General features: G+C 41.0%; 1 protein-coding gene across 1 annotated transcript in view; it reads left to right on the top strand.

The window, feature by feature from the left end:
- The first annotated feature begins 5866 nt into the window (after positions 1-5866).
- RGS7BP (regulator of G protein signaling 7 binding protein) overlaps positions 5867-15790 on the top strand; it is a 123443-nt gene continuing 113519 nt past the window's right edge. Inside the window, 3 exon segments of the mRNA XM_021007295.2 lie at positions 5867-6382; positions 6385-6447; positions 7369-7535. Of these exon segments, the coding sequence (XP_020862954.1) occupies positions 6278-6382; positions 6385-6447; positions 7369-7535 (335 nt within the window). The 5' untranslated portion in view covers positions 5867-6277.

Below are 15790 nucleotides of genomic sequence, written 5' to 3'. Positions count from 1 at the left end.
GGCCCTGGATTCAGGAGGACTTGAGTTCAAATCCAGCCTCAGACACATAATACTTACTAGCTATGTGACCCTGGAGAAGTCACTTAACCCCATTGCCTAGCCAAAAAAAAAAAAGAGAGAGAGACCATCAGATCCAATTGACATTGTGCTTTTCCAATTCTCTTCCTCTCCCAACCCTTTCAGTGATGGGTGTATGCCAATCCACAGCCCCAGCTTTGTTTTTTCCTATGTGCACGCATTCCCTATGATTGGCTAAAGAACTATCATGCTTCAGACTATTATCTTGATGCCAATTCTGTATCTCTAGGCTGTGCTCCATGCCTATATTTTTTCACTGCCTATAGGTGATACAGTGAATAGAGTGCCAGGCCTGGAGTTAGGAAGACTCATCTTTTCTTGAGCTCAAACCTGGACTGAGACTCTTTACTACCTGTGTGACCCTGGGCAAGTCACTTAACCCAGTTTGCCTCAGTCTCCTCATGTGTAAAATGGGCTGGAGAAGGAAATGTGAAACCACTCCAGCATCTTTGCCAAGAAGACCCTAAATAGGGTCATGAAGAGTCAGATACAAATGAAATGACTCAACAACAACAAATAGGACATCTCCACCGGCTTTTAGCTTAAATTTACTGTGTTCTAAACTGAACTCACTTTCTTCCCCTACTGAATGAAATCCCTTTTTCACCAGCCCACTTTCATCTGGAGCAACACTTTTCTTCTAATGTTTCTCAGGCTAAACAGCAGGGAATCATCTCTGATTCTTCACTAGCCTTTATCTCCATAAGTGAGGCATCAGTGGGACTTTTTTAGGGATTCAGGGAGTAAACAGGATTCTAGTTACAGAAGAGTCATGGTCAAGGAATAAGGGGTTTGGGCAAAGTTCACGACAAGATAAAGTCTGAAAGCGTGGCTAAGCAGAAGACCTTGAAAGATCTGAAAACATGACAGCTTCTAGGACCAGGGTGGAAGCAAATGGTATGATATAGTGGGAAAAGCACCAGCTTTGGTTGGTATCTGAGGGATCTTGCTATGAAGCTTGGCCTTGTTAGTCTTGGTTGTCTGTACAACCTTGAACAAGTCTCTTAATTTCTCCAAGTCTGATTCCTTCTTTGTAAAATGAGAGAGCTGAACTAGGTGACCCCTGAAGACCCTTCCATGATCCTATGAACTGCCAGGGCCCAGTGGCTGCCGTCTTAGCTTGGGCAGCTAAGCTTTTCACCAATCACCTCTGCCCTTCAAGTGAGCTGTCCTAGACTAGGGATTCTTAATCTCAAGTCCATGATCTTGGTTTCAGTTTTGGTTTTGTAATATTTTGTAATAATAATAAAATGAATATTTAATATTTTGATATAATTTGCTTCTTCTGTAATTCTATGTATTTTATTTTATTCATTTTAAAACAGGATTCTGAGGAGTTCATAAGCTTTATGAAGTGGACCAAAGGGATCAGTAAACAAAAAAGGTAAAGAAGCCTGGGTCCTTCAAGGGACCAAATCTATCAGGTACATTCTGACCCTTAAAAAAAGCTGAATTCTTCCCTACCTAGAAAATTGCTATGTCCCTGTCTTAATGGCAGTGCTCCTCCAAGCTGACTTAGGGCTCAGCTAAAGGATTCTGGTCCTTCATAATCTGGGCATGGGCTGATTCCTCAGGGATGGGACCTCAGGATGTTTTCTTCAGGCCAGCCCCCACCCTGAGGCAGAGATTCTTTTTTTCTTTTCTTTTTTCTTTTAGGCAGTTGGAGTTAAATGACTTACCCAGGGTCACACAGCTAGTAAGGGTCAAGTATTTGGTCTGAGGCCAGATTTGAACTCAGGTCCTCCTGACTTCAGGGCCAGTGCACTATCTACTGTGCCACCTACCTGTCCTTGCAGAGATTCTTTATAGGAGAGTCTGCAATGGGGGCCCTGGAGCTCATTCTGTCACCATGATCAACGAGATCATGGATAGTTAATTGTTTTTATAAACTTGAAGGTATTATGTTAATGTCATTTATTACAATTATTAAATCCTTTTGTTTCCTTTGAAATATCTCTGGTTTTTGCCTTCTATTCCTGTTGTCACCAGCCTAGTCCTAATCTTGATTGCTTCCCACTTGTAGCACCACAATAGTCAAATTAGCTAGTTTCTCTGGCTTCATTTTCTACCCCCTATCCCACCTCCAGGTTACCTTGAACATTTCTTTCAAATTAATCTTATTAAAATGTTTTTTTTAAACTACATAATGCACTTGCTCAAAAAAAATGAATTATAGGAAATAGTAAATCCTGCTTCCTACTGCATTTTCTGCTTGGTCACTTATACCTTCCTGACCCCAAACTATTATATCTATGCTTACTTCTTCTTAGATCCTAATCAGGCTAGCCTCCTCATTGTTCCAGTATAAACTATGCTCATCTATGCATTTGGGAGCCTTTGCTTATGAATTCTTTCTAAACCCAAAAGAAATCCATCCTTCTCTTTCTTTTGCCACCTTTCCAAAGCCTACATATCTTTCAAAGCCCAGGTCAAGCCATTCATTTCCAAAAAAGCCTTCCCCAACTAAATCAGCCCATATTGACAGTCAAATAAGCAAACTTTTATTAAGCTCTATGCTAAAATCTGATAGGCTTTGTGATGCAGTGGGGAAAATGCTTCATTTGGAGACACAAGAGCTGGGTTTAGGTCCTGGCTCAGTCACTTACTATCTGTGTGACCTTGGACAAGTCTCTTAACTTCTCTACATCTCAATGTCTTCAATTGTAAAGTGAATGAGATTGAAATACATGACTTCCAAGATCTCTTTCAGGTTCCAATGTGTAACACTCTGACTAGATGACTTCTAAGGACCCTTTTAGCTGTAGGTCAATTATCTCTACCTTCTCTGTACCTGTTATTTCTGAATCAATTGAATTCCTAAGCTCTCTATATATCTGTGTGTGTGTGTGTGTGTGTGTGTGTGTGTGTGTGTGTGTGTGTATGTCTTATGGCCCCCAACTAGGCTATAAGTCTTTCAAAGAGAAGAATCATGTCTTATAGATTTTCTGGAGGCACCATAGTGCCTACAACAAATTACCATGTGCCAGGAACAGTGCTAAGTGGGGATACAAAGAAAAAGACATAAAGAAAAAGTTTAATCCTCAAGGAATTCACATTCTAATGGAGGGGAAAGCATCTAAATAAGTATATATAAGATATATATAGAGTAGATAATTCAGATGGCATGATGGAATTTCCTGCAGAAGATGGATTTCGAGCTGAATCTTGAAAGAAGCTAGAGAAATGATTTGCTATGCCATAGAGAGGCAAGGTGGCAGAGTAGAAAAAATCCAGGATGGGAGAAGGGAGACTTGGACATGAAACCTGGACATCATTTCCTAGTTGAATCTCTAGACCTCAATTTCTCATTTGTAGAATGAGGATAGTAACATCTCTGCTACCCACCTCACGAATGTGTTATGAAGAAAGAACTCAAATAAACTTGAAGTACTTACATGTTTTGTTATTAAGATAGGGTTTCATTAGTGATTTCATCAGGTACTGAATGTGTAGTGTGGAAATTTCTTTTATCCATGAAAATCCATGACTATCTGTGATGTATAGTTCTTAAGAGTTGCCAGCAATGCTTAGAAGCCAGGCAACTTTCCTGTAGTCACATAGCTTATACCTGTATCACAGATAAGACTTGAACCCAAGTCACCTTGACTCCAAGGCCAGACCTTTATCAATGATGGTGTGCTGCCCTTCAATTATGGCAAGTACCCAATAAATATTGGATGATTGATTAATTTGTTTCTTATGTTGTATCCTCTATTATAGTAGTAGTGTCTGGTATACATGGTAAGTGCTCGATAATTATTTTCTGAATGAATCAACATGCCCAATATATCCTGATTCTTGTAGAATTAAGTAATTCCAACCTAGTCACCAATAGGCAACAAAAGAATCAAAAACTTCCAAATCTGCTGTGTGCATTAAGACTATAATTTATAGATGCCTCTTCACCCCCTGGGTTACACAGCCCAAGCCATTTCCCTGTTGGAGGAGGAAGAGACAACAGCAATGCCTTAGCTCTCTTTTTCTGGGACAAACAGAGTAATCAGAAAAGCAGGAGGTAAGTTTCCTCCACATTCACAGTCCCTGCATTCACATTCTTGGCACTGAAGAGCTGCCAGGGAGTGGCTACCTCTTCTACCCTGGCTTCTATAAGAAATAGAAAATAGGATCAGGAGCTTTACCTTGTTCTATTTTAATTTCTTGAAATAATACTAACACACTTATATTGTGTTTTATGAGAGGAAGTTTGGCACTCTATACTAGCTGAGTGACAATGGGAAAGTCACTTAACCTCTAAGTGCCCTCAGGCAACTCTCTAAGACTGATAAAGATTCTAATTCTTTGGTCTTATTATCTGATCTACATTGGTAGAGGGAGTTTCCATACCAAAGAATTCCTCACACTGATAAATAAAGACTGATGGAAAGGGTGAAAGGAGAGACAGAAAGTCAAATTTTAAGATTTACAGAGCATTTTCCTCACAGCAGCCCTGTGAGGGAGGTAGTACAAATACTCTTCTATTTGCCAGCTGTCTTTTTATTTACATCCTCTCAAAAAGCTCATTCAAGGGTTCAAGTGCACTCAACAATAGATTGGAACCCCAAGTCAGCTCCCTCCCTTTCCTTCCATTAAGATCAAATGACAGGTATAGGAATAGACCTCTTCCTCTGTTTCTAGCGGGGCTTTGGAATTGAGAGAAGATACCATTAATACTGCCACAGTCAAGGAAATTGTTCGATTGCCCCTGTTTCTGATCCACTGCCTCGTTCCCCATTCCATAAATCCGAGACACCTGACCTTGTCTTTTCCCGCTCCCCCTGACTTCAGCTTCTTACCACTGTAGTACAACTTTTGCACGAACAGGCACCATCTCCATCATACCTACAATTCTCCCTTACTGCTCCGATTACTGACCTCAGCTTCCTGGTTAGTTACGTCCCCACAAAAGACATTAGGTGGCTATTACAGGGAACTGCTGATTACTCTCACTGTCTGACAGCCTGTTAAAAGAATCTCACAGCTCATTCTGAAACTCAGGGCCAACTCCAATGACATTAACAAGCTGGAGGAAGCAGGTGGTGTTGGAGTTAAAGGATCCTTGTGACAGGGTCACAGTCGTACCTTCTACCTCACCTGACACTGGTAATCTCTACACATAATAGAAAGAACATGGGAAACAAATCATCTATTTTCATACACCGGAGTCAAAGTATTTCTAACGGTGTGGATAGATCTTCTATTTGAGATGTAAAACTTTTTTAATCTCCCTCTCTCCCTCCCTTCCCATTCCCCATTTGAGTTAATGGCCCACGGACCCAATCACAGAAAGAGGGCTTCAGATCAACAGTGGTGAAGCTTAAATCCATACGTGTTTAGGTCCCAGCATGTGGTAATATGCTCCGCTCTGATGACACTTTTCGTTTCTAATAATAGAGAAGATGAAGTAATATTTGCAATTGATGTTCCTGAGCATTTGATTGGATAAGTGCATAAACTGTAGGGGGGGGTTGGATTGATGGATCGCATTAGTATTCCTGTCCTATCAATGGGCTGGGTTGCTAACAACGTCAGTCTGCCAGATTCCCTGCGTCTACCAGTCCCACCACGGGTCCATTTGGGATCCTCAAACAGAACAGCCCTTAGAGACTGGATGCAGGCAAGCCATTAGAGCCCGTGGCCCGCTCGTAGGACAGACGGTCCTCACAGGTCTGGGAAAGGGGGGAGGGAGGGGAAGAAGCTAAAGAAGGAAGCGCCGCTGCGGGAAGACACAAAAGCTGGAGCGACTCTTCTTCCCTCACCCCCCCTTCACCCCCTGCTTCCGCCCCCCCCTTGCAGCTCAAGCTTTGAAAGCTGATCTCCCTTCTGAATGGAAACTCTGAACTGCCAGGCACCGTTGTCCTTGCCTCGCCTCCAGATCCATGCCGAGAAGAAGGCTCAGCGATCTGCCCGCGCCAGGCTGCCCCTGCAGGGGCTGAGATGCTGCTGAAGGCAACTTGACATCCTCCGTCCGCGCCCGTAGTGGGAGCGATGCTGCAAAGCACAGCACTCGCTCGCTCAGCTCTCCTTCAAGCTGAAGGTTACCAGCCGCCCCGGCCGTCGCCGCTGCTGTGAGCGCCCAAGGAGAGGGACTCTGGCCGCCTCCTTGGCCGTGGTCCTCGGCGCGGTGGGGAAATAGCTCTGGCCGCGCCTGCTGCGGATCCGGGCAGCCCAGCCGCAGCTTCGGCTTGGTGGATGTGTCTGCATGAGTTCTGCACCGAATGGGCGCAAAAAGCGCCCCGGCCGCTCCACTCGCTCTTCGATCTTTCAGATCAGCAAGCCGACGCTGCCGAGCGGGGACTGTGAGCGCAGCGCAGGGGCAGCGGCTCCGAGGGCGCCCACAAGACCCAGAGAGCCCTGGACGACTGCAAGATGGTGGGTAAAAACAAAAGCAGGTTTTTTTTAAAGGGGGGGTTGGGGAGTCATGTATTTTGATCGTTTGCTTTAGTGCCACTCCCCCTCGGTTTGTCTATTCTGATCACGTGCAGTTGCACTATTTTTAAAACTGCAGTTCCCCCCCTTTCCCCCCAGTCCCCTCGCTCCAATTCGGGTTGACACCCAAGTCATCTTGGTTCAAAGGGGAAAGTGTTAGGACACTGCTACTGGGTCCTAGGGAAAATGAGGGGGCCACTAATCGCCCGGCGGTTTGTAGTTTCTCTTCCTCCTGAGAATGGTGGCTACAAAGGAGACGGTGAATTGGATCTCTGAAAGGGGAAAGGAGATTAAAAAAAGGAGGGGGGGAGGAAGGGAGGAGGAGGGAAAAAAACCCAAACAGATAACAGTGTGCTTACTGCAGAAAGCAGACTGGTTCCAGTGCAGTGAATGTAATGATTTTCCGCTTGTGATGCCCCCAAACCATCCAGCCTTTGGGAAGCTGGAATCCTTCAGTGGTGGGCCTGGCTGAAGAAGGGTAAGCAGCTTGGCGGTCAACCACTTGACAAAGTGTTTTCTAAAAAAAGACAAGACGAGAGTGACCCTCTTGTTGTAATCTCTGAGCAACTTGAGAGATTTCCAACCTTGATCCAATAAGAGTGGTGAGAGCATCCGGGTGGAAATCATTACGATCTGGTTTGGAAGGTGGACCTTTGAAGAGGGCCAAATTAGGACTAACAATGTTTATCTAAAAGGTTGTGAGCAGTTCATTATCTAAAATGTTTAGGTGTCTGAAAAATTCATTTTCTGCCTAATTTCTTGAGTGGGTCAGCTGGAAGGCAGGCCTCTGTTCACATGTGTTGGAGTATGAAACTTCCTGCCTATTTTATTGTGTTTCATGAAAGTAACTCATCTTTCTTCCAGCTTGTCCAAGAATTCAATACCCAAGTGGCCCTGTATCGAGAGTTAGTCATTTCTATTGGGGATGTCTCAGTCAACTGTCCATCTCTAAGGGCAGAAATGCACAAGACCCGAACCAAAGGCTGTGAGATGGCCCGGCAGGCCCATCAAAAACTTGCTGCAATCTCAGGGTAGGACACCTTTTAATATTTTATTATCTGTGTGTAAATGAGACATGAATGCTTAGGGTACTGCATGGGCATTGACTTGTCCACTCATCTCTGCACACTTCTGGAGGGGGTATCCTGAGATTTGGAGGTCTTCCAAGTAAGAAGAGACCATGTTCTAACCGTAGTCTGAAGACTGTTGCTCCTACATGCATATTTTAGGAAAGAGAAGGAGGTAGTTAAGTGGCTCTTTCTAAAATCCTGGCTAAAAACTGGAAGAGAAATTTCTTCCTGATCAAGTGTCAATTGGCTTGTAAGATAAAAAAGATAAAAAACAAATATGGAAATGAGGGGAGAATGAAAGCTTTTTTGTTGTTCTTGTTGAATGGCTGGGCATCAGAATGGATTCTGGAGGCTGATTTTATCATCTTCTCAGAACGCAAAAAGAGAAACAGGCCTTTGCAGTAGGAAAGGAAATCTCTACTAAGTCTCAGAATTACTTAAACTCAGAATTACTAAACAACTCGAAAAATGCCACTTAGATGAATTTCTGTGGCTCACGTAGAAAGAAGACTCTTAAGATAAACTGTCCGAGATATGAATTGTTCATTTTAGTATAGGAATAGGCAAAGAAAGTTAAAATATGAAAAGTGACTTTAAAAAAAAATTATTAATTTATTTTTTGTTGTCAGCATTCATTCATTCAGTATTTATAAGATTTTGAGTTCTAAATTTTGCCCTCTCCTGCCCTTCTCCCCTCCCAAAGAGGGTATGCAATCTCATAGAGGCTATTCATTGAAAAGTGACTTTTTAAAGTTTGGGGAAACATTAATCAAATTCAAATTAACCTTTTTTCCTATTTTTCTTCTCACACTGATTGTTTGCCAAGCTGATTTATTTGATACTACAAGCGATCCTTGATTATGCCTGGTTTAGCATCTTCCTCATTCAGATTATACCTCTACTTTATGAGGTGCCATGGTCAAAAATGGCACCTGGTGGCCATCATTCTAGTAAACTTAGTGGGAAAGGTCCTTAGATAAAAGATGTACATCCTATGGCTGGACTCAGGCTGGACTCAGACTTTGCATATGGATAAAACCTGCCAAAATTTATCCTTATAACCTTTTAAATGGCCAAATGTAAACTCCATGTCACAGTGAAGTATTGAAGTAGGACTTCAGTAAAAGATTTACTTTAATGAAAACTTTTCCCCTTGGCTCCCTATCTGCTGTGTGGATTCCTCAGTAAGGGAATATCACTAAAATACTGACTTGACATGATATTCACATTGATAATTTTCTAAAAGATGAATTCCAGCTATGATTTAATGAGAGAAATGGAAAATCAATTGAACTCACCAATATATGCTGCAGATTGAATAGCTATGGTGGATCTATCTCATTTGCTCTTCCCAAATTCTTCTTGCTATGATCTTTAATGTCAATTTCATCTTTGCAGCTTTTAATGTGCCCCTTTCTCTCCTCTGACACTGCCACGATTCTAGTGCAGGCCCTCATCACCTCATTCCTGGACTATTGTAATAGGCTGCCGTTGAGCCTGCATCAAGTCTCTCCTCTATTCAACCACTAAAGTGATTTTCCTAAATCAAAAGTCTGAATATGTAACACTGCCCCCCCCAATAAATTCCAGTGACTCCTCTTGACTGTAGGATCAAATACAAAGCCCTTCGTAACCCAAGACCGGCCCCCATCATTCTCTGGCTCCAGTGTTTTTACACCTTACATGTACTCTTCAATCTAGTGACATTGATCTCCTTGCTGTTTCACCAAGTCACTCCATCTGTTGGCTCCAGGCATTCTTTCTGGTTGTTCCCCCATGTTTGCAATGTCCGCTTTCCTCCTCTCTCACTACACACCTCCCTAGCTTCCTTTTAAGTCACAACTAAAATCCTATCTTCTTCAAGAAGTTTTCCCCAACCCCTTTTAAGGAATTAATGAATTAATTCCCTCAATTAATTGTTTCCTATTTATCTTGTATATAACTCCCTTTGTTTGTATATTATCTCCTCCATTAGATTGTAAATTCCTTGAGGGCAGGGGCTATCTTTTGTCTCTGCAGGTATTCCCAAGCACTTGGCACAGTGCCTGGCCTATAGTAAGTACTTAAATTGTTTAGTGATTGATTGATTTAATTCCAGTACACCAAATAGTAGTTATTAGTATGTAAAGATTAGAAACTGCTATATGTTACTTGTCAGGATAATTAATTTATTTGTGACAAAATGTATTTCAATACATATGATAATGACACCTTGTGTGACTATCAAGTTGAGAGATTAACAGTGAGCTCTAGGCTTGTTTTCACTAGCAATGATATCTGGTGGTCTTTTAGTGTACTCAGGAAGCAGCTCTGGGAGTGTCACTGACAGTGGAGGAGAAGGGGAATTAAATGCCTAGAAAGCACAGGGAAGGAAGGTGGTACCCAATAAGACCCCTAACTGAGAAGTAGAAAAAGCAAGGAGATGAAAGTAGGTTGAGAAACTATGAATTTGAAGGAAAAGTAGGATATAGAAAAGCAACCTGGGGCCAGCAACATATGTATGATAGGAAGCAGAGTTATCATTCATAAAAGTAGGACTCAGGCTCTGACAACCAGGCAAGTAAAAGCAGAAAAATAAGGTATATAAGGGCTTTGCATTCTGGGGTAGAAAGGGATTCTGCAGTCTGGAGACAGAAGCTACAGGGACCCAAGCCCTATGTTTCCAAAGAATATTGGTAGAGGAGATTCCTTGCTGGGAGCTTCCTATACTGATGGAATCACAGGTCCAGTTCAAAAAAAAAAATCACCCTTTGTAATTCAGAGCCAGAGAATTGCACCCTAGGGTCTCATAATCTCTTTGTGGTTCAGCAGTTGAAGGAGCAACACCAGAATCCAGACACACGCTCTACACTGTTGATCGAGATTTAGGACTGAAGTGAATCAGAGAGAGCGAGTAAGACAGCAGGACAGAAAACTTAAATCGGTCAATTTTGTAATGTATTCACAACTCAATAACACACAAGTTTGATCAGTTGGACTCTGATAGCTCTAATTCTCCTAAGGACTTCATTTATTTATGCTGTCTTGGCTAATTACTACATTAACTGAGGGTTGGTCATGTGGGTGGTCCATATTCTTTTCAGGACTCATAGAATCATGTATGGAAAAATCTTTTGAGTTCTCCAAAGAAAAACCATTGACAAGGGTCGGGTTTTGCACGATCTTGGCTCTTTAAAATAAGAATAATTATTTCTTAAGTTTAACCTTGTTTATTAAAGAAAGGTAAGGAATTTCATTTTGGCATTTTTCTTAAAAATCATCTGCATGTCATTAATGTAACCTGTCATCTCCCTCCCCACTCCATCCCATCCCCAACACACAGTAGAATTCTGCTGGTATTGTTCATATGTGAGCCCTTCTTCCAAACTCAAAGTATCATTGGCAAGTGGGTCTGTAGGAGATACTTTACAATTTGGATCAGAAAGATTAAAGAATGGAAAAGACTTGGCAGAGAAGTGAAAAAGAGAACAAGTGAGGGAAGGAGAAAGAACAAGACTGGAATAAAGGCATTATTTGAAGCACTGGGATGAAGGAACTCTGCATCTTCTCATCTCTGATTAACCTAAACCACTTCCTCTCTCCAACCCATTCATTGGTTGTGGGACTATCAGAGATGAAGTTTGAGGGTAGGAGAAGGGACAGGGAAAGGACAAAAATAGGGAGATTAAGAAGAACGAGAAGTAAAGAATAGGACAGGATGGGCAGAGTGGGCCAGCATTATTTGCAGAAATAAAAGAGTCTGGATAGTGGAAGAAGCACTGAAATGAGGATCAGGAGGCCTGAGTTCTAGCCAGAGTATGCCGCCAGTAGTTTGTTTTGTGAACTTGGCCTCAGTGGATCTTGGTTTTCATATCTGTAAAATGAGGAAGTTGGCCTTGGTAACCTCTCTTGTAGCTATGAATCAAAGTAAACAAACGCACTACAGTGAATAAAGAGAAGGTGACCAGAAAAGGAGGAAAATATTTACATCATGTACAGGAAATGCCACCTATTTGCTCTTGGTATAATTTGTAAAATAAGGTTATGTACTCAAGCCACTGTGAGTTTTTATTTACAAGTATGGGGGGAAAACCCCAAACCCTGAAACTTCTTTTTCTGATCTTGTTTACATGAACTCAAGCTCAGGAGTTCAGGCAGGGGATACTGCAAGAAGATCTGGCTTATTCATTGAATAGGGCCAGCTCTGAATCATAGTCACAACCCTCACCCAACTAGATTGGCCTAACTCATTTCTTAATGCTCTCCAGTTTGACCTGTTCTTGAATAAAAAGGGACGAGTAAGATGGTGTCTGTGGGAAGTCAGTTCATTTGTCAACAAGCATAGTGCCTACTATGTGCAGGTGCAATGCTAAGTGCAGGGGTTATTTTAAAAAAATGGCAAAAGATAGTCCCTGTTCTCAAGTAGCTCACAGGCTGTTGGTAGGACTCTCCTAGGAAACTATTATCCTTCCATTAGGTATGAAACCATGTAAACTAGAAGCTTGTGAGCTGTTGACTCTACCATGCCTCTGCAATTTGTGATGGGTATGAGCCACACCCAATGGACCCCAACAGCTGTCTTCTGCCATCACATTGCAGCGGTATCTGTAGACCTTCAGTAGGAGGTGGGAAGCACTTGCTTGGAGCTAGGATCATAGGATTTTAATATTGGAAGGGATATTATTGGTCACCTAGGAAAACCCACTCATTCTACAGATGTAAATTAAGATCTTTAGGAGGAGAAGTGACTTGTCAAAGTCACATGCATGTTAAGTGGTAAATGTGAGCTCCAAACCCAAATCTACCCCAATTCTAAGTACTTTACTACTGTGGCTCAGACATAACAAATGAGGAAGCCAGATTAGTTAGAAGACTATTTTTTAAGCTCATAGGTTCATCTAAGAGAGGTCATCTAGTCCAGTCCCCTTATTTTATAGATGAGGAAACTGAATCCCAGACAGTCTAAGCCACTGAACCCAGGTGAAACAGCTAATAAATGGCAGAGGTGAGATTTGAACCCAGGGCCTCTAACTCCAGGTCCGGCATATTCCCCACTGTACCACAATGCCTCTCATCATCCAAAAGAGAAGGCACATTAAACAAATATTTTGTCAGCCTCACAGAGTGCCTTTCCTGTAACAGGAGCTCAGTATTTGCTGAATGAGCAAATAAATGAATTGAACCCTTGCTTATGACTGATCTGTTTTCTTCTTCAGGGATGGTTCTAGGGAAGGTTCTACTGGGAAGTTCCCTGATTGGCTGTCAGTGATAGTAGAGCCATAACTGTTGCTCAGACCTCTCTATTCTGGATAGTGGTGGGGCAGCAGATTGGACCGCATTCATATCTACCTCTGCATTTGGTAGCAATGATGATGGCTCAGTTTGCTTTTTTAAAAAAAATCTTCAGGTTGGACAGGCCTCAGGTGAACAGTGACAGTTTGTACTGCTCCTTTGGAATTTGTGGTCAAGACATTTACTGTGTCTCCTTTTTATTTCTGTTTTCCCTTGGCCTGGTTAAAGTTATCTATTTTGCCCTTCCTTTAACACCTTAAAAACAACGAAAGTGAGAGAGTAGGGAGTCCTGTCTGGTTATTTCTGTGTTTTTTGGGGGGGGTGTTAGGCGAGTTTGGATAAACAGTATATGGTAGTGCATTTGGAAACATTTACTTTGTATAGATTCATCCTAGAATCTTTTCAGAGATTATGTGAAATTCACATGATTTTTTGTGGGTAACTCATTGACAGTGATATGTAGAACCATTTGAACATAGTTTAATGAATTGAGGAAAATTTAATTGTATATCAAACAGTGAAGGGTGAGAGGTATGAAAAATAAACATAGAACATATAGTACAATGATAAAATGCCAGTAAGAATCTGTGAGTTGAAAATTCTAAGATCACAAGAATAATCAGATTCCTGTGATAGCTCATGATAATGATATTACAATTAATAATAATAACAATAACAATAGCAGACATTTCTTTAGTACTTTAAGGTTTGGAACACACTTTACATATGTGATTTCATTTAATCCTCCGAACCCTGTGAGGTAGGTGCTATTATTATCTTCATTTTATAAATGAGGAAATAGGGGCTTAAAGAGCTTAAATGACTTTCCCAATTACACAAGTTTGATGATCATAGAAACAATCATTTGACTTTAAAAAATATCCCTAGCCAAGCATACTCTTTCATCTAGGGCACTACCTCTTGTGCACATTTTTTTTAAAATCATCCTCTACTATATTAGGTGTTTGGGGAATTTGGAGCCTATCTTCTGCTGGTCAGAGACAACTCTCCTCCCCTATTTATTTAGCAGATGGTATAAGGGTTAATTGAGGACAGTTATTTTCTTCTGTTTTTTGTTGTTGTTCAGTTGTTCTTCAGTCATGTTTGACTCTTTGTGACCCCATTTGGGATTTTGTTAGCAAAGATCCTGGAATGATTTGCCATTTCCTTCTCCAGATCATTTTATAGATGAGGAAACTGAAACAAGCAGAGTTAAGTGACTTGTCCAGAGTCACATAGCTAGTAAGTGTCTCAGGCTAGATTCGAACTCAGGAAGAGGAGTCTTCCTGACTCCAAGCCCAGCACTGTATCCACTGTGCTACTTAGCTGCCCATCTTCTGTTTAGCAGAGCCAATAATTGTGGCTCAGGCTTATATTTTTGATGGTGTTGGGACAGCTGATTGGACCACATCTACATCCATATCCATATTCAATGTCTGCTATTTCCTAACCAATCTTACCATATATTTGGTATCTAAATCCTAAATCCCACCTGGCCTTCAAGAACTAGCTCAGATGTCATGTACTCTGGGAAGTCTTCCCTTTTCCCTTTGGTGAGAAGTGACTTTTTTCTCTACCTCTCATTGTACATTCACATTATATTTTATAGTTATCCTTCATAACTTATGCTTAAATTATGCTGTGTAAGAGCAAAGACATTAAGATATAGTCAGTGGTATGCTGGTAGGTAAGTGTTTAATAATCTTAACAAAAATGCATATATGCAGACTTATTATAAATATTAATGATCTAAAGGATGTATAGCCCACAATTTGTTAATAACAATAAAATATACAAGAGTTTTAAATTCCATATAGTCAATTGGTTCTCATAGAATGCTTTTATTGATTTTTTTTTTTGCAAAACTCCTGTATCTGTGATGACCTACGGTTGCCCTTCAACCATGAGTTGCATCCCAATCTATTAACTCTCTCCCTGCAAAAAATTGTCATTCAATCTGATGCGATCTACTGTTAAACAATTTCTCATCCTTGCATAAATTCTGTTCATTATACTTTTTCAGCTTCAACACTAGATGTAGTAGATCAAGTACTAGGGCTATAATCAGGAGACCTGGGTTCAAATCCCTGTTCATACATTTATTATCTCTGTAACTATGGACAAATCTCTGATTCTCAGATTCCTCACCTTGTAGGTGAGTATAATAAAAATTGTATTTCCTACCTTGCAGAGTTGTTGTGAGGAAAGTTCTTTGTAAACTTTAAAATGCCAGATAAATATGTTATAATTTTTTTTAAATTTTGCCCAGTAACTCTCATATACCAGGCCTTCAATAAATATCTGATTATACATTGGCTGCCCAAATGAATAAATGATATTCACTCTAAAACATGTGCTTTGAGTTTTTTTCTCCCAGAGCAATAGTATGTTTGTACTGAACCATTCCATTCAGTTAAATAAGCATTTATTAAGCGCCTATTGGATTCAAGACACTGCATTAAGTGCTAGGGATTCAGAAACAGAAATAAAAACAGTGCCATTCATAAGTAGCAAATTCTACTGGCGAGAAACAGTGTGGACACAGATAAATAATGACAAAATAATTTGAAGAGGGAGAGAGGACTCATAGCCAGGGAGAGAAGAAAGGTTTGATAGAAAAGGCAGATGGCACCAGAGCACAGCCTTGAAGAAAGTTGAAGATTCTAAGAGACACAGGTAAAGAAGATGTGCATTGCAGGCATGAGGGACAGCAAGAGATGGAATTTCAAGTTTGAGGAACTAGTCAAACAGACTACTTTGGCTGTATACAGCCCATAGAGGAGTAATGTGAAAAAAATTGAAAAGATAGTCTGGAGTCAGAATTTTAAAAATTTTAAATACTATTGCAGGGGAGTTTACCTTTTGTCCCACAGGTAATGGGGAACCCCTGAAGATTCTTGAGCAGGGAAGACTCATGGTCAGACCTGTACTTTAGGAAGAATATT

The sequence above is a fragment of the Phascolarctos cinereus genome, unplaced genomic scaffold (assembly GCF_003287225.1).
Source record: "Phascolarctos cinereus isolate Bilbo 61053 unplaced genomic scaffold, phaCin_HiC Scaffold_4;HRSCAF=312, whole genome shotgun sequence".
Lineage (NCBI taxonomy): Eukaryota > Metazoa > Chordata > Mammalia > Diprotodontia > Phascolarctidae > Phascolarctos > Phascolarctos cinereus.
Note: the sequence above shows the minus strand (reverse complement) of the source record. Positions and strands in the feature narration are given on the sequence as shown.